Genomic DNA, 25,000 nt, shown 5'->3' with positions numbered 1-25,000 from the left:
TCTGAGCTCTCTTCCAGGAGGGAAATAGCTGTCGATCACGAGTCCAACACGTAATCCAAAGACCAAGTGAATACACACACACACACACACACACGTGTGTGTTTATGTATGAATCTGTACGGATACATACATACATACATACATACATACATACATACATACATACATACATACATACATACATACATACATACATACATACATACATCTGTACACAAGACGTGCATGACAAATGTAGGTCTTTACGATGTACATATATGTATGTAAACCATTTATAGTTTTTTTTGTATCACATTGATCTGTGAAGTAAAATGTAGCTGATATATTCTTTTTAGTAACACTCTTGGAAATGTAGATGTCGGATCTTCATTCGTACATATGTTATTGTGCGGAGTTTTCCTCAACTGTCCACCCACATTTGATAATGTAATTGCAGTATGCTTGACCATTTTCTTGATAGATTTTCCAAACAACATACGAGTACTTATGTTGAATGATACACTATAACCACTTCCATACTTGCTATACTTCTTCATAAGTTCTCGTCTTCCTTTGCTCATATATTAATTGAAAATGATAAAGGGTAATATATATTTTTTCATTATCCTTCAATCTAGTATGATTCCAGTACACACAGCTATTGTCCTGCGGAGGTATAGGTCTTTCACTGTTCTTTTGTCACATAAATTTTCATACACAACTTTTGTTAGTTATGGCAATATTTATAGCACGCATGCTGCTCTATAATACTAAGAACACTTTTCAGTCTTTTAATGGAACGTATCAAAATAGATATACAATACATTACATAGATCACAAGGACAATTCTAACCAGTCTACTCCGCTCATAAACATAAGAATATCTTCTGTACAACAATATTCATAAAAACATGTTCAATTTCACATCTTACCGAGAGGACACCCCCGCTCCTAGAAACCGAATCCCATTGCGCCAAATCTCTACATCGTTGTTAACCCCATTTACTCCATTTTCCTCCAAAGATCGGCCCAGGAAAGGAGGAGTTTACTGCCGAAGGCCTGACCCCTAAGAAGAAGTACAAGTTCCGCGTGAAGGCCGTGAACAAGGAAGGCGAGTCTGATGCTCTGGAGACCGATGAACCCATCATGGCTCGCAACCCATACGGTAGGTTACCAAAGCAGCACCAATCATATATAACACCATTACTGCTATGTATACATATATACATACACACACACACACACACACACACACACACACACACACACACACACACACACACACACACACACACACACACACACACACACACACACACACACACACACACACACACACACACACACACACGCACACATATATCAAGAGCATATATATATATATATATATATATATATATATATATATATATGAGATCGTCATAAACGATCTCCAAGAGCAGATTTGTAGTTGGGTATAGTACATCGCATTATGTACTTAATATAGAGCTGCCTGATCTTTCTTCTGTTACATATCTGAAGATGAACCTATATGTGATTTGAAACTTGTTTCTACGGGTATATATACATGTGTTTGATATGTCTGTCGGATTAGTATTTGGCCGTTATTTGTCACGAGCAACTCGCACTTCCAGATGAGCCCTCGCGTCCCGGAAAACCCGACATCGTCGACTACGACAACACGATGGTCGTTCTGAACTGGACTCCACCTGAGAAGGACGGTGGTCGTCCCATCACTCACTACATCATTGAGATGAAGGACAAACTTTCGGTAGAATGGAAGGAAGTGGCCCAGACTAAGGACAACAAGTGTGAGGGCACTGTCCCGGGCCTGAAGGAAGGGACGATCTACGCTTTCCGAGTCCGCGCCGCTAACAAGGCCGGATGCGGCGAGGCATCCGAACCCACGGACAACCATCTCTGCAAGCACAAGAACCGTAAGCACTATGACCATTCTCCTTTCCATGTAGTACTCTAACTTTAATAAGTATTTCATGGAAAGATATATTTACTAAAATGAACTTCAACACCCTTTCACCTCGACCTTACAGTCAAGCCAAGGATCATTCGGGAGAACTTCCGTTCGGTCACCATCAAGGTTAATCGTAGTCACAAGTGGGCCGTCGACTACATCGGCGAGCCAGACCCCGATGTCCACTGGATCTGGAGGGACGAGATTCCTCTGACCAACACCGAACGCATCCACATTGAGAGTGGCAACCACCACACCGAGTTCTCCATCACCAAGGCTCAGAGAAAGGACGCTGGGAAATACACCCTGAAGGTTGAAAACCGCAATGGGTCCGACTCCGAGACTGTGGAGTTGGTTGTTCTCGGTAAGTTCAGTAACGAGTTGACGAATTCCAGATGAAACAAATACTTACTGAAAATAAACATAATACATTTTTGTTGTTTAGGCAGAGACAAAACTGTTAGTAGGGCATTTTTCTTCCTTTAGCTGCTTCTTTATCGTTAACATATTTCACTTTTGCTCCAGGCAAGCCCAGCAAACCTAAGGGTCCTCTGGATATCAGCAACGTCCATGACACAGGATGCCGTCTCAAGTGGGAGGAACCCGAAGACGATGGTGGTATGCCCATCAAGGAGTACGAGATCGAGAAGATGGACCTTGCAACCGGGAAGTGGGTCCGATGCGGCAAGGTGGGTTCACCCCATAGTTATATTCCTCCAGAGTTTGTCTCCTATGTGTTCATCGCGTAATTAAAATAATATATGTGCGAGCATGTGTGTGTGTGCATACAACATGTTGTACACACACACACACACACACACACACACACACGCACACACACACACACACACACACACACACACACACACACACACACACACACACACACACACACACACACACACACACACGCACACACACACACACATGCACATGTTTATATCCATTTTATTTCGCAGAAAAATATTATACACAAAAAATAATTTACCTACTCTATAGCGCATATATTACATTTTGTCTACTTACCATAAATATAAATTTTCGGAGGACGGGGAAGAGAAGGTCAACTTATAGGATACTGATTTCTTGCCTTGCAGTGTCCCGGAAGCGTGGCTCCACCATACTTCGATGTGGAAGGCCTCGAACCTGGTCACCAGTACATGTTCCGCGTCACGGCCGTCAACGACGAGGGTGACTCCGATCCTCTGGAGGCAGATCAAGCCATCCTTGCCAAGAATCCTTATGGTGAGTAAAAGCGTGTTCTGAGGATACGGTTTTGCAATTTTGAACATATCGTGTTCTAGTTATCGTCAAACGTGTGTAGTTACTGGCACGTGCCATCTTCTGACGACGTTACAAAATGAATATGTATATTTTTTTTAATATTCTTTGACTTCTGTTTGTGAGACCTTCTCCGGCTGACCACTACTTTCTTCTCCAGATGTACCAACTGCTCCCGGTCGCCCCGAGATCACAGACTATGACAACAAGTCGGTAGATCTCAAGTGGACTACCCCTGAGTCAGACGGTGGAGCTCCGATCATAAAGTATATCATCCAGAAGAAGGACAAGTAAGTCTTCATCGAAACGTAAACGGACTTCAATGTCCTTGACCTCATGCCTCACAACTATCACCATACAAATTGTAATCTTCTTGTTATTCTCGTTTGTGTCTCTCTTCTTCTCTTGCACCTGTTCATCCATATTTACTAAATGTTGTGACCAGATTAGCACTTTGAATATAGATTCTTCTTGATAAATGGTTTATGATATCAGTACAGAATCCAACTAATTTCAAGAACGTTTTAGATTACATTAAAAGCAAAACATATATACATTTCTCTATAACAATATTGCATCAAAAATTACCAGACAACTATGCGATAATCTAAAAAAATGAAAATAAAACTGATATCATCCAGCTGGTTGATGTTCCACAATAATTAATACTTGACGTTTTTGTGTCAAACAGATTCATGCCTGACTGGGAGACGGCGACCGAGGTCAAGTGTGACGTGATCATGCCTGCTAAGCCAGGAACGCCTGTGGAGACCAAGGTGATGAACCTCAAGCACCGCGCTGAGTACCAGTTCCGTGTCGTCGCCGTGAACAAGGCCGGAAATTCTCCAGAGTCTGAGCCCACGGACTACCATATGGTCAAACACAAGGCTCGTAAGTATATCGACTTCGACATAAGAAAGATGTTCGAAAGATCAGCCGGTTTAGATTTTTAGGTATGGCAGACAGAACGAGACTTGAAGCGTTAACAAAGTAGTGTGTGAAGTACTAATGGGGTTGAAAAAGAAGTAATGTAATAGGTTCCTTAGTAAATATACATAGAACACATGCACATACTGTACACAGGACATGCAGGGGTTATTGATTGTCTCTTTTCATATTGAGTTTAGTGATTTTGTATTCGTATGCTTAGAAAGCAGCATAATGGTACAAACTTAGTTCAAAATACTAGACTTGGGGTTAATCATTTCTGAATGTGAATATGATTGCAAATGTGTAGCTTAGTGTCCTGCGATTTGAACCTTGACCTCGTTTTTTGCAGTGAAACCACGCATCGACCGCACCAACCTGAAGCAGGTCACCACCAAGGCGGGACGCAACGTCAAGTTCGATGTTAACATCGAGGGAGAGCCTGAGCCAGTTGTCAAGTGGTTCTTCAACGGCGAAGAGGTGAGGCAGCTGAGAATAGTTTTGATTGTCTTTTTCTGACTCAGATCTCCTGATTGAATAGCGCATTATTCAGTAAATATAACGGTTATGAGAATGTCGTAGATTTATCTGTCAAAAAGATGGGGCTTTCATACCAGATGGATGGTAATGAGTTAATTACAGAAAGTGGGATATTTCTTTAATTTTATTGATACCTTTGCTATAGTAGTTCTTTTATACTCGTAAAACGGTAGAAGTACTATTACTTTGGTGAAATTGTATATCAAAGTTATATGGCAAAAAAAAAAAAAAAATGCTGACTAGGCTGTAGGTTTCATAATTCTCCTTGATTTTTTTTTCTCAAAAACATTCAATACATATCACCAAAATCATAAGCAATCATGCCACAAGTATTCCCTCTACTGTCACACAATATTTTTTCACCTATCTCAAGCATATTAGTTCATATTTGTTGTCTTCTACAGATCAAGAACATCTCTAACATCGATATCACAAATGCTGACTATAACTCCAAGTTCAACATCATCGACGCCAAGCGCAAGCAGACGGGCACATACAAGATCACAGCCGAGAACGTCCACGGCAAAGACGAAGTTGAAGTCGAGGTCATCGTCCTTGGTACGTCCTTCTGATGTTAAAAAAATTCTAATCGTATTCTAAAGTATCCTATGGGATTATATGTCTTCTGCAAAACCAAAATCACGTAGCTCTGATAAATGCATTTATTTTCACAAAAACGTGGATTTATGTATATTATGTCTTCTGCAAAACCAAAATCATGTTGGTCTGATAAATGCATTTATTTTCACAAAAACGTGGATTTATGTATATTAACACATGATTTGCTTTCTTCAGCTGCACCCGGAAAACCAAAGGGTCCGCTGAAGGTGTCTGATGTGACGAAGAGGGGCTGCAAGTTGAAGTGGGAGAAGCCCGAAGATGATGGTGGCAAGCCTATCCAGGAATACCTCGTTGAGAAGATGGATGCTGGCACCGGAAGATGGGTTCCCGTAGGCCGCACCAAGGTAAGCCACTCGCTTCAAGCGAGATGTCTTCAGCTGGCGTTTATGTTGCTGTAAAGGCTACCTATTCGGATTATGGGGGTATTTATAGAATCAATGGTTATGGGAATGAAGGACATGCATATCATATTCAAGAATTTTATATTGAAAGATCGGACACAAAATGTAGTATGTTTCGTAGTTTTTGAGAAGTGTGTTGAATATGATTAAATTAATGTAATTTTGAACTTACATAATCTTTATGACATGGAATCATGATAAAACCAATGATAGATTATCACGAGCACTCAAGGAAACACAAATAAGTATTAATATATGCAAACATCTATGCCATGGTGTCTTTCTGCGACTTACTCAGTCCTTCTTTTGTTGTTCAGGACACCGATATGGACGTGGGTGGTCTTCAGGAGGGTAAGGAGTACATGTTCCGTGTGAAGGCAATCAACGAAGAGGGCGAGTCGGAGCCTCTTGAAACCGACACCACCACGCTTGCCAAGGATCCCTATGGTGTGTTTCTCTGCAGTTTATACGTTTAGAAATCTATTAATATCATTTCAATCTATAAATGAAATGTATATCTTTCCAGCGTTTTCTTTAACTAGCAATCTATTTTGTTCATTGTTTTCTTAGCTACAGTAAATGAGCTAAATATATTGGAACAAAAAAACAGTTGTTTAAATAGTAGTTGACAACTTTAGCTATATCAATTGGCTCTTTTGGTGTATTACTTTGAATGTGAGTTACTTGATATATTTTCTTTAACCAGGACCTCCCGGAAAACCCGGAGCCCCCGAAGTCACGGACTGGGACGCAGAATGGGTTGACCTGAAATGGGAAGCTCCCAAGTCATCTGGTGGTGCTCCCATCACCAAATACATCATCGAGAAGAGGGAGCGTCGTGGAGGAAACTGGGAAGAGCTCCATGAATCTCAGGTGAGTTGCCTTCACAAAGTGTAATTGTATATCTAACCTACCATTGTTCATAAAGTACATACCACAATGTATAAAAAAAGTCCGGATAAAACCCCATTTTTTTTTAAATGTGATTCTCGTGATTCTCAAAAGAAACTGAATGGTTAATGATTCATAAAATCATACATACCACATATATAAAAAAAAGTCCGGATAAAACCCCATCTTTTTGAAAATTGTGATTCTCGTGATTCTCAAAAGAAACTAAATGATTAATGATAAGGCCGAAGACTTTCTTTTTTCTATCTATTCTTCATCTGTTTGCTTATATGCTTCTTTACCTGTGCTCGTAGGGTCCCGGGACAGAGTGCAGGGTACCAGGCCTGAAGGAGGGTAATACTTACCAGTTCCGTGTAATTGCCGTCAACAAAGCTGGACCTGGCGACCCGTCCGAGCCTTGCAAGCCTCATCTTGCCAAACCTCGTCACCGTAAGTTTGCTTTATGTCTTAATTTGTCTAAAATGGACGCAAGCATATATCGTACTGTTTTCATTGTTTTAGCTTCTAACATATATGAGGGTTGAAACATAATTCAAAAGTTGTGAGTTTTATACTGTTGACCGAATGTAGGAGAGTCTGACAAGTAAATTAGACATGTGATGCAATACTTGTTTTCTTTTTCTCAATTTATAACCCTTTTCTTGCAGTGAAACCTTACATCAACCGTGAGAAACTGAACCGCATTGTGGTCAGGGCCTCTCAGAAGGTATTCCTTGAGGTTGATGTCAAGGGTGAACCACCGCCGGAAATCTGGTGGACTTTCAAGAACAAGAAGGTAAGTGAAAAAAAAAAGAAACGTTCACAATAACTGAAGTAAAAATTCCGACTGAGTTACATAAAACTTGCAGAGTACTAAGCCAGCGTAATTGTCAAGAGTAACAACAGCGTATCATAACTATGAATGTTTCTTATAATCACAAGGCAAAATAAATTAAATACTACTAACCCGTACAGGTGGAGACGAGTGCCAACTACTCGGTCCAGTGTGAGGATTACTTGACTCGATTCACCGTCATCGACTCTGAGCGCGTTCACTCTGGCAAGTACCACATCCATGCCAAGAACGACTCTGGATCCGATGAAGCAACCGTCGAGATTGTCATTCTGGGTAAGCGACTACAGATGTAATCTGATTCTTACGGTTCACTAGATCTTCTCTAGGCTATTATCTTTTACATTTAAAACCAGATTAATAAAAGTCTGCGATATCTATTGGAACCATTTGAAGGAAAATTATTCTTTTAATATATAAGAAACAACAACAACTAGAAAACTTCTGAACATGACTGTTTATTAGATATCAGATACCACCATTCATGCTCATAGATTTAGTTTACCAATATGTTTCTTTGAATATGTCATCCAGATCGCCCTGGAAAGCCTGAAGGTCCTCTGGAGATCAGTGACGTTCACAAGGAGGGATGCAAGCTCAACTGGAGTCCGCCCCTGGATGACGGTGGCCTTCCTCTCGACAGCTACATCGTTGAGAAGATGGACGTTACCACTGGTGAGATTGGCTTTCACTCCTTCTTACCTTTTGGAAAGATTAAACAAAAATTCACGAGATATAGAGGTTGATAACAAAGCACGATGGATGTAAATATGTACTCTTGTAGCAGGTATTAAGTGAATAGGCTTCTTCTTTTGGAGATTTTATCTTTTTCAACCAGCAAGGATAATTCTGGAATAGATTCGCTGTTTGTGACCTCACGCTTTGTTTTTTTCAACAGGTAAGTGGGTTCCATGTGGCCGTGTCGACGGGGACACCACCGAGATGAACGTGACTGGTCTCGAGCCAGGCCACCGGTACGAGTTCCGCGTGAAGGCCCACAACGAAGAAGGAGACTCTGATCCTCTGGATGGTGATAGGCAGATCGTCGCCAAGGATCCATTCGGTACGCCTTAACCTATGACTTATGTGATTTCTTGCCATAGGTCAGCTCGTGATAATGCAATCTTAATGACACCTTTCATCAGTTTTCTGGTATCTCCACTTTGTTTTGTAGACTCAAATGTATTCTCTCTCAATCACAGACAAGCCAGGACCTCCCGGCCTTCCGGAGATCACTGACTTCGATGAGAACTCCGTTAAACTCCGTTGGGACCGCCCGATCCGCGATGGTGGTGCCGACATTACCGGCTACATCATCGAGTCGAAGAGGAAGGACCAGGACGTACGTGTTGCTTTCCCTCCTACATTAGTAAATTCACTTCAAAGATCTGAATTTTAATAGTCATCAGACTGAAATGCATGAGTTAGTGGAATGGTCTTTTCCTCTCCAGGACTTCGTTGAATGCGGACGCGTACAGGGTGATGTGTGTCAGGGCCCAGTGAAGGGTCTAGAGGAGGGTGAGAAGTACGAGTTCCGTGTCAGAGCCATCAACAAAGCTGGACCCGGAGAACCCTCCGATTCCACTTTGCCTCACACTGCAAGAGCTCGCTTCCGTAAGTGACCATGTCCCCATGCTTCTTACCTTGTGCCTTAACCTTCTCGGACCATTTTACATAGACTATGAAGTCTTGCGACACTGCTTCTGACCCAGGGCAGTGGACAAGGTGCAGGGATGACCCGTCATCCAGGAGGTGCTCGGAGAAGAGGGAGGGTGGAGAGGTGTGGAGTGTATTCAGGGATGGAATGGGTGGAAATGATTTTATGCCCTTCCCTTTTTGGCTACCTCCCTTGTACAGTAAGGGGGAGGAAGCCTTGGTATATATATGTATGTATGTATGTATGTATGTATGAAGTCAAAGGATGTATCACGTGAATAATTCCACGTGACTGACGCCTACACACGTCTCTTCTGATACAGGCAAGCCGCGCATTGACCGAACCAACACCAAGGCTATCGTGCTCAAGGTCGGCGCGACCCACCTGTATGACATCGATGTCACCGGTGATCCCATCCCTACCAACGTTTGGACCCTTGACAGCAAGGTGAGGTTTACGTACATGAGATGACATACTATTTGGATGATTCATGACTCTTGACAATAGGATTACGACGACTGAAATAAACAGATATATGAGAAAGGGCAGACGGAAAGATATTCGTGGGTGGTGGGGTGATCATTGACTTCAGGTCGTCTTCCAGCTTACGGAGAAGTGTGATTATATTCAATTGCAGTTTCCTATTTGTTATTTTGTATTCTTATTCGCTTATTCTTGCATTTCTGGTCCATAGGTTTTCCTGATTTTTTTTTCAAAGAAATTGATATATATGTATATATAAATTAAAATTTCCCAATTCAATTTTGTCCCCAAATTTCATTTCAAAAAGACTTCATTTCACAAGTTGATAGATATATAAATTCAATTTTTTCCCCCCAAATTCTGTTTAAATAAGCCTACAGAAACATTGATTAATATTATGTTATTACATTACTAATTCCCACTTTCAGCAATGAATAAGATAGTCTCTATGACTGATTCACTTTCAGCCATTATTCCTATATACACTACGGAGTAAATGTTTTTATTTAGGGTCTTTGAACAGAAGTATTTCTATAATTCTTCAAAGTCATCCTCGTTTCCAATCAATTTTCTTTTCAGAACCTTGACCCAATAAATTGTGTTCATTCTCACATTGAATAATTAACGAAAAGTCAAAATAGATAGATAAATAAATGATAAAATTTAACTTTTCTTGTCAATTCAGTGACGGCTTTTTCAAACACTTTATGTACAGATTTACCAAATTATTCTCCATTTCTATGTCATCATTATCATGATTAGGAATTAGTATTTCACTAATTAAAACTAGTTTGTTATTGTTAACTGATAATGAGTATATGGGTATTTAGGGATAAATCCGTTTAGAAACACCCAAGTTCCACAAGGCCATTTCTGATGTTTAAAGTTCTTATCATTGTCCTTTTGAATGTTGTCATTGACTAAATCATCCTAAGGTGTACATACGGGAATGACAAATAGAATGTAGATTCTATGTAATCTAGACCTTTTGTCCGTTTCGATCCAGAGTAAGTTAGATAAGAAACGATAAGGAGGAAGAGGAGGGACTGCGTGGGTAGTTGTCATTTCTATGTTCGCTTGGTGACTACAGTTATGCTACATTACATTTGTTAAACGCTAACGACTGCACTGCACTGCTACATGTAGAGGTAGCTGCATTTGTACATGGAATGACGCACACACTATGACATTCAACTGTTCAACTGTACGTTTAGTAATACACACACTGTTACACTGTTGTACAGTGGTGTATTTACTAATACATAAACTACCAGTGACTCAATGGTACGTGCAGTAATCCCACTCTGGGATTAATGGTTTAATACACGCCGTAGTTAATAGTGAGACTAACCAGACTACCTTTTAACACAACTTGACGCTTTCTTTGGACCAAAATCTAACTAGACCCTTTCTCAAGACACTGTGTACCCTGAACTTCAAAGAAGACTAGCACTCCTATTTTTTTCACATCAGACCAAAGTTCAATCAGACCCACTCTGAAGACACTGTGTTCCCTCAACTTTGTAACTGACAAGCTTACGATGATTTTTTTCACGTCTGAGGGATATGACGTGTCATTTTAAAGTTATGTTTTAAAAACATACATATATTCCAGTTCCTTATTTGTGTTTAAATGAGTTTCCTATTTCCGCATGGAATATAAATGGACTCAGTCCATTGCATGAGTGAAATTTTCGGTTTTACTGTTATTGGTGCTTTTCAAATCTTTTTGATATTCATATAAAGTATTTTTTACCTTATTGGGCACCAAATCAGTCAGATATATACATATATATATATATATATACAAGTAAAATACTTGTAGGGTTTTTGTAAAACCACACATCATATTTTTAACTAAATAATTTTCTTTTCTGGTTTGTAGCAAGCAGTGGTTTAAGAAAGAGAATTAATATCCACTTTTATCTTGCAAAGTAAAATCCACCAAACCTCCAGTTTCAGAACACTATCAACAATTGATCATTCAAATTCTCATTCAATTTAGCCAACTGCTACTGCAACCCAGAAATGCTGATTTTTTTTTTTTATGATCTTGCCAAAGAAAACCTCAGCTCTTATAGAAACCTTTAGATTAGTTCAATCAAGTTCCTATACTTACTTTTTTAACGAATCTCTCATAGGGTAAACGTACAAATGGAATGAAAATTAAAAGCATGATTCTATCTTTCTCCTTTTCTTCCCCCCCATTCTCTACCATGGCTTCAACTACGGCGTGGTTCAAAACCACATTGAATCTCCTCAACGTCGACGTCAACACTTCGGGATGTGGTGTTACTTCGCTGCGCTTCGGTGGGGTTATCCTTACAATACCCCGCCCGACCCTTCCACACACTCCCCCATACTGCAAATGCATAATATATTTGCCTTATTGGGCCGTTTTGTATTTGGCTCAACGCATGCGTTTTGTTTTTGTATGTATATATGTATGTATGTTTGTTTCTTGTTTTTTTTATGCATTCTCGTGTCCTATTGATATTCCCTCCCTCCTTTCTTCCTTCCTTCTTTCCTTCCTTCCTTCCTTCCTTGCTTCCTTCCCTCCTTCCTTCCTTCCTTCCTACCCTATTTCATTCCCTCTCTCGGTCTCTCCCTCTGTTTTCTTGTTTGTCCGTCTTCTGTCTATTTGCCTATTTGTTAATTTGTTAATTATTTGTTTGTTGTTTTTGTTTGTTTGCTTGTTTTGTTTGTTTGTTCGTTCGTTTGTTTGTTTTGTTTGTTTGTTTGTTTGTTTGTTTGTTTGTTTGTTTGTTTGTTTGTTTGTTTGTTTGTTTGTTTGTTTGTTTGTTTGTTTGTTTGTTTGTTTGTTTGTTTGTTTGTTTGTTTGTTTGTTTGTTTGTTTGTCGTCATCGTCTGTGACACCATTAATATTTATGTTCCTCTGTCTCCTTTGCCCTTAACCTAAAATATTCGTCGACACATGGATCCCACCTCGGCACTTCACGGCGAACGTGATCACAACTCAACAAATCTCCCTCCAAACAATCACGTGATGGATAAAACTTGAATGGCTATGGTAATATATTTGATAATGATGACTCATCTCCGACTCCTTTCCCCTACCCCTTGTCCTCAATCCCTTCCTCCTCCTACGTCTTCGTACCCCCAATTCTGATCAAAATAGTTCCGGAAATCAAAAGAGCCCTTGGTGTCTTTCCCTAAGCAGGAGGTGGTTACAGAAGGACAGATGCGCGTTGACTGCACCGGTAACAACACCAAGATGCTCATCATGAAGGCTCAGCGCAAGATGACCGGGAAGTACCAGCTCACGGCCAAGAACGAACATGGTGAAGACATGGTCGAGATTGAAATCACTGTTCTTGGTGAGTAGTTATGGTGTTTATATGTGTGTATGTATGTATGTATGTATGTATGTATGTATGTATGTATGTATGTATGTATGTATGTATGTATGTATGTATGTATGTATGTATGTATGTATGTATGTGTATGTATATATGTATGTGTGTATGTATGTATGTATGTATGTATGTATGTATGTATGTATGTATGTATGTATGTGTATGTATATATGTATGTGTGTATGCATGTATGTATGTATGTATGTATGTATTTATGCATGTATGTAATTTATGCATGTATGTAATTGCTCAATTCACGGGTTAATAACGAGTATATAAAATACAAGGATGCAAGCTGAGCGAGCAATTTAGAGCGTCGCTACTTGTGGAGGGGGTCGAGTGACAGTAATTCGAATCCTGCCGTCAGCAAGTTAGATCAAGGACAGGGTTCATTAAATTCTATACTACAGAGTCCTCTGTGAGGGACACCGTCCTAGTCTCCTGATAAGGGATAGTTCGCGACATTAAAACCGAATCAATCATATAAGATACAATTCAATTATTGAATCCTTTCTCCTTTTAGGACCTCCGGGACAACCCATGGGTCCCCTTGAGGTTACGGATGTTCATGCCAGTGGCTGCAAACTCAAGTGGAAGAAACCAGACGACGATGGTGGCTCACCCGTCGACCACTATGAGGTGAGTTGTGCTCTTAGTGAGAGAGATAAAGCCAGAATAGCATTTTAGGGTTGGTATCTCCCTCTACAGTCCGTAAGTATGATAAAGTCGTCTAAAGATATAATGTCAATAGGATGTACTAGTATAGCTCTTTTTTTTTTTTTTTTTTTTTTTTTTGCAATAGTCATTAGTCTTACAATTTTGGAAGTGCCCTTTCTGTAATACCTTTGTCCCGGCCACCAGATTGAGAAGCTGGATCCTATCACCGGACAATGGATGCCTTGTGGAACCTCCAAGATCCCTGAAGCCGATGTCACCGGACTTCAGGAGGGCAAGAAGTACAAGTTCCGCGTGAAGGCCGTCAATGCTGAGGGCGAGTCGGAGCCTCTCGAAGCTGATCAGTACATCACAGCTAAGAATCCCTTCGGTAAGCTGGGACTTACGAATACGGACTGTTTCTTGAGTAGATCCTAGAAATTGATGTACGAGCTATTTTCTGTAGTAACATAGAGTCTTAGACAGGCATTCAATGTATGTCTGCTTACAACATCAAATAATGTTAAGAATGCATTTACCGTTCATTCACCAGTGACTAAAGAAAATAGGTCTATTCTTGGAATTTCATATAGGCCCGTGCAAAAATTGGTTGATTAAACTGGAAAAGAAAGACTTGTTTACCGTTCAGATATGTCATATATGTTTCTCAATTCCAACAGATCCTCCCAGCAAGCCTGGTCGCCCAAGACCTACTGACTGGGACAAGGACTTCGTGGACCTTGAATGGACCAAACCAAAGGATGATGGTGGTGCTGATATCACCAAATACATCATCGAAAAGAGGGACAAGGTAATTTGTCTTAGTATGTTTCTACGATCTCTCAGTGATACAGAAGATTAAAAAAAAAAAAAAAAAAAAAAAAAAAAAAAAAAAAAAATATATATATTATATATATATATATGTATATATATATATTATATATTTATATATTTATATATATATATATATATATATATATATATATATATATATTTCAAAGAAATGCATTGTGACAACCTCTGTCTCTTTTTAATTTGAAGGATGGCCGTGGCTGGTCCCAGTGCGGCACTTGCTCTGGAGACACCACCAAGACCAAAATCACGGATGTCGAGCCCGATCACGAGTATGACTTCCGCGTCATCGCTGTCAACCGTGCCGGTCCATCCGATCCCTCTGACCCATCAGAGTCTGTTATCTGCAAGCCACGATTCCGTAAGTTGAACGACTTCTTCCTACATGTGTCCGTGTTTTATGTCCTTTGTGTTTTAAGAATATGAAACCTGTTCAAATGATGTAAATTTGTTCTACAAGAGTGAAACGTCATGACCCTCTGATCAAGCCACTGAAAGCAACTCTTTTCTCGGAGTGTGTTGGATGGTATGCAGCAACACCATCTTATATTTCTTTCTTTCCCCAGTGGCTCCTCGCATTGACCGCAAGAACCTCGGCCGCAAGACGATCAGGGCTGGCACTATGTTCAAGCTCGACATCGGCGTGTCCGGAGAGCCAGATCCCACTGTCAAATGGTCGCTGAAGGGCGAGCCAATCAAGGATGAGCGCATCATCATCCAGAATGAAGATCACCAGACGCGCATCCTGATTAAGAACCCGAAGAGGTCGGACACAGGCAACTACAAGATCTTCGCCAAGAACGATTCTGGCAAAGATGAGGCAGAGCTTGAACTCATCGTTATCAGTGAGTAAAATTTTCATTAAAGGAGTTCTAACACCATATCACAAGACTCAGTAGTAGAAGTAGCAAACATATGTATATACTTATCAAATTAAACATTTCACTTGATATCACATAAGATCGTACATACAAAATCTGTATATATCTGCTTGTCTTTTGGCAATTAAAAGTAATATAGTTGTGTTGTGTGATATTTACTATTGACATTCGTCTTCAGGTAAGCCCGGCAAGCCAAAGGGCCCGCTGAAGGTGTCTGATGTCACAGCCGAGTCAGCTAAGCTGGCATGGGAGAAACCAGAGGACGATGGCGGCGAGCCCATCGACCATTATGTGGTTGAGCGCATGGACACAGAAACTGGCCGCTGGGTGCCTGTCACCAAGGCAAAGGTAAGAGACACATAAACTAGCTATTGTAATGGGTCTATATTCCAGTTGAGAAAACATGACAGAAGCAGAACATGGGAAGCAGTACTTAAAATGATTTATAGCATGTTCGATTCTGACTATAAATATCTTTAGATTCGTGTTTGTATCAACAACAAGTGTTGCAATGTCAAGAATATTCATTTCCGAAGAGAACAGAAACATTGGTATCAAAATATCTATTTGGTTCAAGCATAAACTTTCTTTTCTCTGGTCTTGAGTATTCAACATTTATGATAATCAACCACTGGTCCTTTCAGGGCACGGAGGCTGAGGTACCTGGGCTGACCGAGGGCAAGGACTACATGTTCCGCGTCAGAGCCGTCAACTCGGAGGGAGAGTCCGATCCTCTGGAGACAGAGGAAGCCATCACGGCTAAGAATCCCTTCGGTAAGAGCAAAAGCATCGTATTGCCATTCAGCAATATTTCATTTACATGGCCGAGAGGATTAAAACGTCGCTACTTGCGGCGGAGGTCGAGGTGACGGCAGTTCGAACCCTGCCACCAGTGAATTGGACAAAGGTCATAGTTCATTGAATTCCATACTACAAAGTCCTCTGTAAGGGGCACCGTCCTAGCCTTATTATAGGGGTAGTTTGCGATGTCAAACCGATTAAATCAACCAAACATTAGACCTAGCACCTTAAACGTTTATGCTCAACTCCTAACTTATATTCTATGTCTTATATCACAGATCCTCCCAGCAAACCTGGAAAACCAGAGGTCAAGGATTATGACAGGAACTGGTGTGAGCTGAAGTGGAAGGTTCCTGAATCTGATGGAGGAGCACCAATCACTCACTACACGATCGAGCGTAAGGACAAGTACTCCTCAAAGTGGGTCAAGCACATGGACACCAAGACCAACAAGCCTGAAGCTCGCGTCGAAGGCTTGGATGAAGGACAGGAGTATCAGTTCCGTGTCAAGGCCGTCAACAAGGGAGGGGCAAGCAAACCGTCCGATGCATCTGACAACTTCCTTGCAAAGGCGAAATACTGTAAGGATTATTGAGAGTATCTCATGATTTCATATACCTACTCATACATAGTAACACGCACACACACACACACACACACACACACACACACACACACACACACACACACACACACACACACACACACACACACACACACACACACACACACACACACTCACGCACGCACGCACACACACACACACACACACACACACACACACACACACACACACACACACACACACACACACACACACACACACACACGCGCGCGCGCGCGTACACACGTTTGTATATATATATATATATATATATATTGTGACATTCGGACAGGTTGACGTAAATGGAGTAGGAAACACAGGAGTCTTAGTCTGAGTTTATTCCTGACTAGTTTCGCAGGCATATCTGCGAAACTAGTCAGGAATAAACACAGTCTAAGTATCCTGTGTTTCCTACTCCACTTACGTATATATATATATATATATATATATATATATATATATATATATATATATATATATATATATATATATATATATATATATATATAATGTTTGTGTATGCATGTATATACACATAGATTTACACATGCACATATGCATATTTATACATATTCACATATTGTGTGCATGTACTTCATTAACTTAAAATATTTAACATTTTCTGCAGTGGCTCCTCAAATTGACCGTACCAACCTCAACAACATCACCGTGCATGCTGGTCAGATGATCAAGTTTGACTGCCGTGTCACTGGTGAACCTGCTCCCACAAAGACCTGGTTCATCAACAAGGCTCGCCAGGAGCCAGGCACCGAAGGAATGAAGATCGACACAGAGCCCAACCGCATCAAGATCGTCATCCCATCGTGCACCCGAGCTCACAACGGCGTGTTCACCCTGAAGGCCGAGAACTCAGCTGGACGTGACGAAGCCTCTGTTGAAGTCACTGTTCTGGGTAAGAAAAGGCACACACACCATCATAGTTGATTTAGTATTGTCAATGTTTATATTTCCAATGTATTTACAACATACTGGTGTTTGTTTACATTTTTACAATCCTTGATAATCACTTGCAGACAAACCAGGAAAGCCTGAGGGCCCTCTTAAGGTGAGCGACATCCACAAAGAGGGATGCACCCTTAAGTGGAAGGAGCCTCTTGACGATGGTGGTTCGCCTATTGACCACTACGTCGTTGAGAAGATGGACACGGAAACCGGCCGCTGGGTACCATGTGGAAGATCCCGTGAACCTATGTTGGAAGTCGAAAATCTTGAACCCATGCACGAATACAAGTTCAGAGTCTCAGCCGTCAACAGCGAGGGCGAGTCCGAACCTCTTGAGGGCCTTGACACCATTGTGGCCAAGAATCCCTTCGACCCACCAGATCCTCCGGGTAAACCCGACCCAGTGGACTGGGATCGTAACTTTGTTGATCTCAAGTGGGCCGCGCCACTCCGCGATAATGGTTCACCTATCACAGGGTACATTATCGAGAAGCGAGATGAATCCACTGGCCGCTGGACAAAGGCAGCTGAGATCAAGGGTACCGACCCCAAGGGCCGTGCTCCTGACTTGGATGAAGGCGAGACATACGAGTTCCGCATCCGCGCCGTCAACGAAGCTGGGCCTTCCGAACCCTCCGAGCCGAGCAAGCCCGTTACTTGCAAGCCAAGGAAACGTAAGTGACATCCTTACTATTCTCTTTTAGTCTAGCTTTTACGTTTACCTTATACTCATGAGAGCTGTATGAGTATCTAACATTTCAGATATATAATTTTTTCTTGTTCGTTCCAGTTGCTCCCAGGATCGAACGTCGTAACTTGCGTGACATCACCGTCCGTGAAGGCGAGCCCATCTTCCTTGACGTCAAAGTCACTGGTGAACCTGTGCCGGAAGTGGACTGGATGGTGGGCAAGAAGGCTGTCCACCAGACAGGATCTGTCAAGATCGAAAATGTTCCTTACAACTCTAAGTACTTCAATGACAACCCCGAGAGGAAGCACACTGGCTGCTACCGCATCATCGCAACCAACATGCATGGCCGCGATGAGGCTGAGATAAACATTACAATCATCTCTAAGCCAGGTAAACCTGAAGGTCCTCTTGAGGTTTCCGATGTCCACAAGGAAGGCTGCAAGCTGAACTGGAAACCACCAAAGGATGACGGAGGCTGCCCAGTAGAAGGGTACCTTGTAGAGAAGTACGATCCTGACATGGGTATCTGGCTGCCTGTTGGACGCACCACCGAGCCCGAGATGGAAGTCACTGACCTGACTCCAGGCCATGAGTACGAGTTCCGTGTCAAGGCCGTGAATAAGGAAGGTGAATCAGAGCCTCTGGTCACTCTCGCTCCCATCGTGGCCAAGGATCCTTTCAGTGTTCCAGGCAAACCAGGAACTCCTGAAGCTGATGACTGGGACTCCCATCGTATTGACATCAAGTGGACCATGCCCATCGATGATGGTGGTGCAGCGATTTCTCACTACATCGTGGAGAAACGCGACAAGTACACGTAAGTATTTTTCATTCAAAATTTACAGATATTCTAATAACCATATTCTGACCTCATCTTCACTCTGTAAACATACATAAATACAATTGTGTGTATTTGTGTATAAAGGAATCTTTACATACGAGTGTGCAATATCATACCCACACCCACACACACATCAACATAAACCCGCATTCACACACGTGCTCACACATAAACATAAACCCACACTCACACACGTACCTACACATAATCATAAACGCACATTCAAACATGTATATGTGTTTGTGTGTATTATAAGTAGTTTAGACCATTTGTACAAAACAAGTAAATGCTTTGACATATGCATTCAAACTTGTGTGATACTAACTGAATCATATAAATTTTTGCCCATAGGAACATCTGGGAGAAGGCTTGTGAAACCAATACTCCTGAGTGCAAGCAATCAATTGGCAATTTGATTGAGGGAATGGATTACCAGTTCCGCGTGACAGCAGTCAACCGTGCTGGTGCTGGTGAACCATCCGACCCAAGCAAGACCATCACTGCTAAGCCAAGATTCCGTATGTATCTTAACGTTCATAATAGAAACCCTAAATAAAAAGAAATGAGGAAATCTATGTTTTTCAGTGATAACGCTGAGCATTTGGATCAACCAACTGATTTTACACTCAGGCGATCTGAGTTACTATACTTGCCATGTGATTTTCAGTTAATTTTCCTTTTAATTTTCAGTTGCTCCACGCATCGACAGGAAGAACCTCCGTGACCTCACGGTCTCTGAGGGATCCTTGATTAAGTACGATTGTGACATCTCTGGTGAACCTCCTCCGGCTGTTGTCTGGACCTTCGAGCATCGCAAGCTTGAGCCAAGCAAACACGTTAATATCAACAACGTGGACTACAACTCGAAACTTGTCATCCGCGAGGCAACTCGTGATGACACAGGCGAGTACATCATCACTGCCACCAACAGCTCCGGTAAGGACTCAGTCACAGTCAAGGTTACCGTCACGGGCAAACCCGGAAAGCCCGAAGGACCAATCAAGGTATCCGACGTCAGAGGAGATGGCTGTGGACTTAAGTGGAAACGTCCTCGCGATGATGGTGGTACCCCCATCGAGTACTACCAAGTGGAGAAGCTCGACCCCAATACCGGACTCTGGGTGCCTGCTGGGCGCACTAACGGACCCGAGCCGGCTATTGAGCTCAACAATTTGTCACCAGGACAGGAGTACAAGTTCCGCGTCATGGCCGTCAACGCCGAGGGAGAATCTGAACCTCTGGAAGCAGATGAGCCAGTTCTCGCAAAGGATCCTTACGGTAAATAGAATAGGTTGTCGTTGTATACATTTGAATCAATATTTCGCCATTTCTTGTGTGCCTCATATATATCTTCTTCCTTCTTTAAATCATAATTTAACATGTATTTGAATAACAGATGAACCTGGAAAGCCTGAAAACCTGGAGGTTACTGACTGGGACGAGAACAAGGTCGACCTGAAATGGGAACCACCCAAGACTGATGGAGGCTCTCCCATCACCAAATATATTGTTGAAAAGAAAGACAAGTATGGTGGCTGGGATAAGGCTTGCGAATTACCAGCAGATACAACTTCGTGCATGGTGCCTGATCTCATTGAGGGTGAGACTTACGAGTTCCGTGTCCGCGCTGTTAACACCAAGGGACCTGGACTTCCCTCAGACACCACACATCCAGTCACCGTTAAGGCCCGCAACACGCCTCCTAAGATTGACCGAAGGAATCTTGTCCCTGTTCGCATTAAGGCTGGACAGAACTTCTCCTTCGATGTCAATATCACTGGAGAGCCTGTACCTGACAAGCGCTGGCTCTTGAAAAAGAAGGAAATCAAGGCCGGTGGTCCCACGTCGATCAAGTTCCAGGACCACAACACGAAGCTGAGAGTCACCGGGGCCACGAGAGCCGAGAGCGGAACTTACACTATCGTTGCCGAAAATTGCAACGGCAAGGACTCCGCAGATGTTGAAGTTATCGTTCTCGGTAGGTGTATTCACTAATATATACAGCAGATATTCCTTGGTCACAATGAAATTGCATGGTTAAACTTAATTTGCAAACTATCAATAAACAATGTACTTTTCTAGACCGTCCATCGGCTCCTATGGGTCCATTGAAGGTGTCCGAAGTGTACGCTGAGGGCTGCAAACTGGACTGGCTCCCACCTGCCGATGATGGTGGATGTCCTATTGATCATTATGAGATTGAGAAACTGGATGAAGCCACTGGTCGTTGGATGCCTGCTGGAGAGACCAGGGGAAAAGAGACTTCCTTTGATGTTGAGGGCCTGACACCAGGACACAAGTACAAGTTCCGCGTGAAGGCCGTCAACCGCCTGGGCCAGTCAGATCCCCTTGTTACCCAGCAAGCCATTGAAGCTAAGAATCCATTCGGTGAGTTTCCATGATCAAATAATTTATTATATCCTTAATTCACTTACTAATCCTCCAAAATCTGGGAAAACCCTAGATTCTCTTAAGGTAATAACATACCATGTATAATAAAAGGTTAGGTATCTGCAGCAGTACAAAACAAGAAACAAAGAAATAACTAATTTCTAACATAATTTTCACAGACGCTCCTGCTCCACCTAAGGATGTTGAGATCTTTGACTTTGATGAAAACTTCGTTGATCTGAAATGGAAGAAGCCCGAGTCTGATGGCGGAGCCCCTATTACTGGTTACATCATCGAAAAGAGGGACCGATACAAGTAAGAATTTATTTAATAAACCTGAAATGTTTGTCCATGTGACAGTGACCTACATTATTCCTTATTGTGTTAGATAGCTTATAATATGTTGATATCACTAATCGAGATATCTGTCTCTTTTAGCCCACTATGGGACAAGTGTGCCCAGGTGGAGGGTGATGCGTGTAAAGCTCACGTGCCTGATCTCATGGAAGGTAATGTCTACGAGTTCAGAGTCATTGCCATCAACAAGGCTGGGCCTAGCGAGCCATCTGAACCCACCAAACCTCATGTGGCTCGTCCTAAGAACCGTAAGTATTGTTTCATTTTATACTACTCACTTTCCAAACCGGAATCTGAATGAGAATATGATCTCAGATATCAGCTATCTTACACTAAGATAAATAAGCATAAAGTTTCACACCTTACCCTATCAACTCTAATCTATATTATGATTTCAGTTCCTCCTCGCATTGACCGTAATGCCATGATGGATGTGAAGATTCGTGCTGGAGAGAACCTGAACCTCCACGTGCCGGTCATTGGCGAGCCTCCAGCTTCAAAGGAGTGGCGTGTCAAGGGTGATACTTTGTATCCAACAGATCGCCTCTCTCTTGTTCACGAAGATTACGCTACAACAATCAAAATCAGCAACTGCAAGCGAGAGGATTCTGGCGAATTTACGCTGAACGCTAAGAACAAGAATGGCGAAGATAGCTGCACTGTCTGCATTACTGTCCTTGACGTTCCAGGACCCCCTGAAGGTCCTCTCAAGTTCTCTAACGTCAACCGCAGCGGATGCACCGTCACCTGGAAACCTCCCAGGGACAATGGAGGCTCCGATATCCTTCATTATATCGTGGAGAAGATGGACTGTGAGAACATCCGTTGGGTCCCATGTGGCGAGGCTAAGGGTACGAGTCTTCAGGTTGACAGCCTCATTGAAGATCACGAATACAAGTTCCGTGTATGTGCCGTCAACAGGCAAGGAGAAGGTCCGTTTACAACAAGCAGAGATACTGTCACTGCCAAGGATCCCTTCACCAAGGCCACCAAGCCCGGCGCTCCAGAGGTCACCGACTGGGATAAGGACCGCGTCGACTTGGCATGGGCCGAACCTCGCAACGATGGAGGATCTCCTGTCACCAGCTGGATAATCGAGAAGAAGCCACGCTTCGGAAACTGGGAGAAGGCTATCGAGGTTCCGGCTAAGCACGGCTGCAAGGCCTCCGTTCCAGATCTCAAGGAGGGCGAAGAATACCAGTTCCGTGTTATTGCTGTCAACAAAGCCGGTAATTCCGAGCCATCTGACCCATCTCAGCCGGTGGTATGCAAAGCTCGTTTCGAAAAGCCAGGCATCGATACTAAGAACTTGGAGGACCTTGTCATCAAGGCTGGAACTCGTCTCAATTACACCGTACCTATCCGGGGAGCTCCTAGACCTAAGGTCACTTGGTCCGTTGATGGTCAGAAGCTTGAAGAATCTGACCGCGTGGATATGCAGACATATGGCAAGCAGACGATCCTCGACATTCCCTTCGCACAGCGATCAGACTCCGGACGATACACACTTACCCTTGAAAACGAGCTTGGTAAGTGCTCGGCGACCGGTAATGTCATTGTTCTCGATCGTCCTTCTCCTCCCTTGGGTCCTCTTAACGTGTTTGACGTTACCCGAGAGAGTTGCAAGGTGTCTTACAAGACTCCTGAAGACGATGGAGGCTCGCCTATCTTGCACTACCTTATCGAGAAAATGGACATGTCTCGTGGAACCTGGACTGATGGTGCTGAGGTTGCCGGTCTGACTGCAGAAGTCTGCAACCTGGTTTACCTCAAAGAATATCACTTCCGTGTCAAGGCGGTCAACGCTATCGGAGAATCCGAACCTCTTTGCACCGACAAGAGCATCATTGCAAAGAATGCCATGGGTAAGTATAAAGTTGCGCACACACTTACACACGTATATGCTATATATGAGTTTTCGTGCGTTTTTTAATTTATTTGTTTCCGTAAGTTACACTGTTGTTAATTTACAGACGAACCAAGTACACCTGGACGTCCAAACGTGACTGATTGGGATAGCGATCGCGTTGACTTGGAATGGAAACCACCTGCCAGCGATGGTGGAGCTCCAATTACTGGTTACATCATCCAGAAGAAGGAGCGTGGTTCTCCCTACTGGCAAGTGGCTTCTCGTGTGCCTGGAGCAGACTGCAAGGCGACGGTGCCTAATCTGACAGAGGGTATGGAGTATGAGTTCCGAATTATTGCTGTCAACAAGGTCGGCGAATCGGAACCATCTGAGCCCTCAGACTCTGTCGTCTGCAGACCTAGGCACCGTGAGTACCAGGATATATTTTTACGTATTTATTTATCTATTTATTTATTTATCTATTTATTTATTTTATCTATTTATTCATCTATTCTTTTTTGCACCACAAAACCAGATTCTTATAAAACATTCTTCATTGAATGTTGTTATTGTTCTCTTCCAGTTAAGCCCAAGGTCCTTGGACCACTTTACGATGTCAGGATCAAGGCAGGGCAGATCTTGCACATCGATGTGGATTACATTGGCGAACCTTCTCCTGATGTCTTCTGGTTCTCTGGAGACGTTGAACTGCAATCTGACGTGCGCACCACCATCACTGCCATCAACCACCATACCATCCTGCACACTGTGGATGCTTTGAGATCAGATTCTGGTGAATACATCATCCGCGTTCGCAACGAGAGCGGTCAGGACGAAGGAAAGTTGAATGTCATCGTGCTGGACAAACCTGGAGCACCCGAAGGCCCATTGGTTTACGAAGAAATCCAGGCTAATAGCGTCACGTGCTCGTGGAAGCCGCCTAAGGATGATGGCGGCAGCCCTATCACGTAAGAATTTCTTGGATTATTCATGCCCACATGCTCGCGTGTGCATATGTACATTTGTACACATAAATATTTATGCATATTATATGCAAACAGCAGATAATTTTTCTCAACACCATGTCATCATTATAAACCCTTTCTCGCATTGCAAACAGTGGTTACGTGGTAG

The 25,000-nt window shown here is 42.5% G+C and overlaps 1 protein-coding gene across 38 annotated transcripts in view; it reads left to right on the top strand.

Moving 5' to 3' along the window:
* bt (projectin protein bent) overlaps positions 1–25,000 on the top strand; it is a 191,175-nt gene that overhangs the window by 129,158 nt on the left and 37,017 nt on the right. For 35 of the 38 annotated variants that reach the window (XM_076204746.1, XM_076204763.1, XM_076204762.1 and 32 more), the window contains 42 exons: positions 1,003–1,144; positions 1,614–1,916; positions 2,031–2,315; positions 2,477–2,640; positions 3,049–3,196; positions 3,393–3,522; positions 3,924–4,123; positions 4,512–4,639; positions 5,104–5,257; positions 5,495–5,664; positions 6,039–6,168; positions 6,428–6,594; positions 6,927–7,062; positions 7,281–7,408; positions 7,588–7,741; positions 8,000–8,140; positions 8,364–8,528; positions 8,668–8,807; positions 8,917–9,079; positions 9,445–9,569; positions 12,745–12,943; positions 13,506–13,621; positions 13,844–14,027; positions 14,317–14,447; positions 14,678–14,849; positions 15,055–15,333; positions 15,548–15,717; positions 16,014–16,143; positions 16,449–16,751; positions 17,403–17,687; positions 17,809–18,411; positions 18,528–19,245; positions 19,621–19,787; positions 19,960–20,547; positions 20,666–21,247; positions 21,352–21,657; positions 21,840–21,975; positions 22,099–22,265; positions 22,416–23,882; positions 23,991–24,293; positions 24,450–24,834; positions 24,987–25,000. The exon at positions 24,987–25,000 is cut by the window's right edge and continues 192 nt beyond it. In XM_076204746.1, the coding sequence (XP_076060861.1) occupies positions 1,003–1,144; positions 1,614–1,916; positions 2,031–2,315; positions 2,477–2,640; positions 3,049–3,196; positions 3,393–3,522; positions 3,924–4,123; positions 4,512–4,639; positions 5,104–5,257; positions 5,495–5,664; positions 6,039–6,168; positions 6,428–6,594; positions 6,927–7,062; positions 7,281–7,408; positions 7,588–7,741; positions 8,000–8,140; positions 8,364–8,528; positions 8,668–8,807; positions 8,917–9,079; positions 9,445–9,569; positions 12,745–12,943; positions 13,506–13,621; positions 13,844–14,027; positions 14,317–14,447; positions 14,678–14,849; positions 15,055–15,333; positions 15,548–15,717; positions 16,014–16,143; positions 16,449–16,751; positions 17,403–17,687; positions 17,809–18,411; positions 18,528–19,245; positions 19,621–19,787; positions 19,960–20,547; positions 20,666–21,247; positions 21,352–21,657; positions 21,840–21,975; positions 22,099–22,265; positions 22,416–23,882; positions 23,991–24,293; positions 24,450–24,834; positions 24,987–25,000 (10,678 nt within the window). The remainder of the gene's footprint in view (positions 1–1,002; positions 1,145–1,613; positions 1,917–2,030; positions 2,316–2,476; positions 2,641–3,048; positions 3,197–3,392; positions 3,523–3,923; positions 4,124–4,511; positions 4,640–5,103; positions 5,258–5,494; positions 5,665–6,038; positions 6,169–6,427; positions 6,595–6,926; positions 7,063–7,280; positions 7,409–7,587; positions 7,742–7,999; positions 8,141–8,363; positions 8,529–8,667; positions 8,808–8,916; positions 9,080–9,444; positions 9,570–12,744; positions 12,944–13,505; positions 13,622–13,843; positions 14,028–14,316; positions 14,448–14,677; positions 14,850–15,054; positions 15,334–15,547; positions 15,718–16,013; positions 16,144–16,448; positions 16,752–17,402; positions 17,688–17,808; positions 18,412–18,527; positions 19,246–19,620; positions 19,788–19,959; positions 20,548–20,665; positions 21,248–21,351; positions 21,658–21,839; positions 21,976–22,098; positions 22,266–22,415; positions 23,883–23,990; positions 24,294–24,449; positions 24,835–24,986) is intronic. The other 3 variants (XM_076204745.1, XM_076204744.1, XM_076204736.1) reach the window with 1 other exon arrangement.

Source organism: Oratosquilla oratoria, chromosome 21, assembly GCF_046742065.1.
Source record: "Oratosquilla oratoria isolate Oo_2021 chromosome 21, ASM4674206v1, whole genome shotgun sequence".
Classification (NCBI taxonomy): Eukaryota; Metazoa; Arthropoda; class Malacostraca; order Stomatopoda; family Squillidae; genus Oratosquilla; species Oratosquilla oratoria.
The sequence above is the reverse complement of the archived record's forward strand: the minus strand, read 5'-3'. Positions and strand labels throughout refer to the sequence as shown.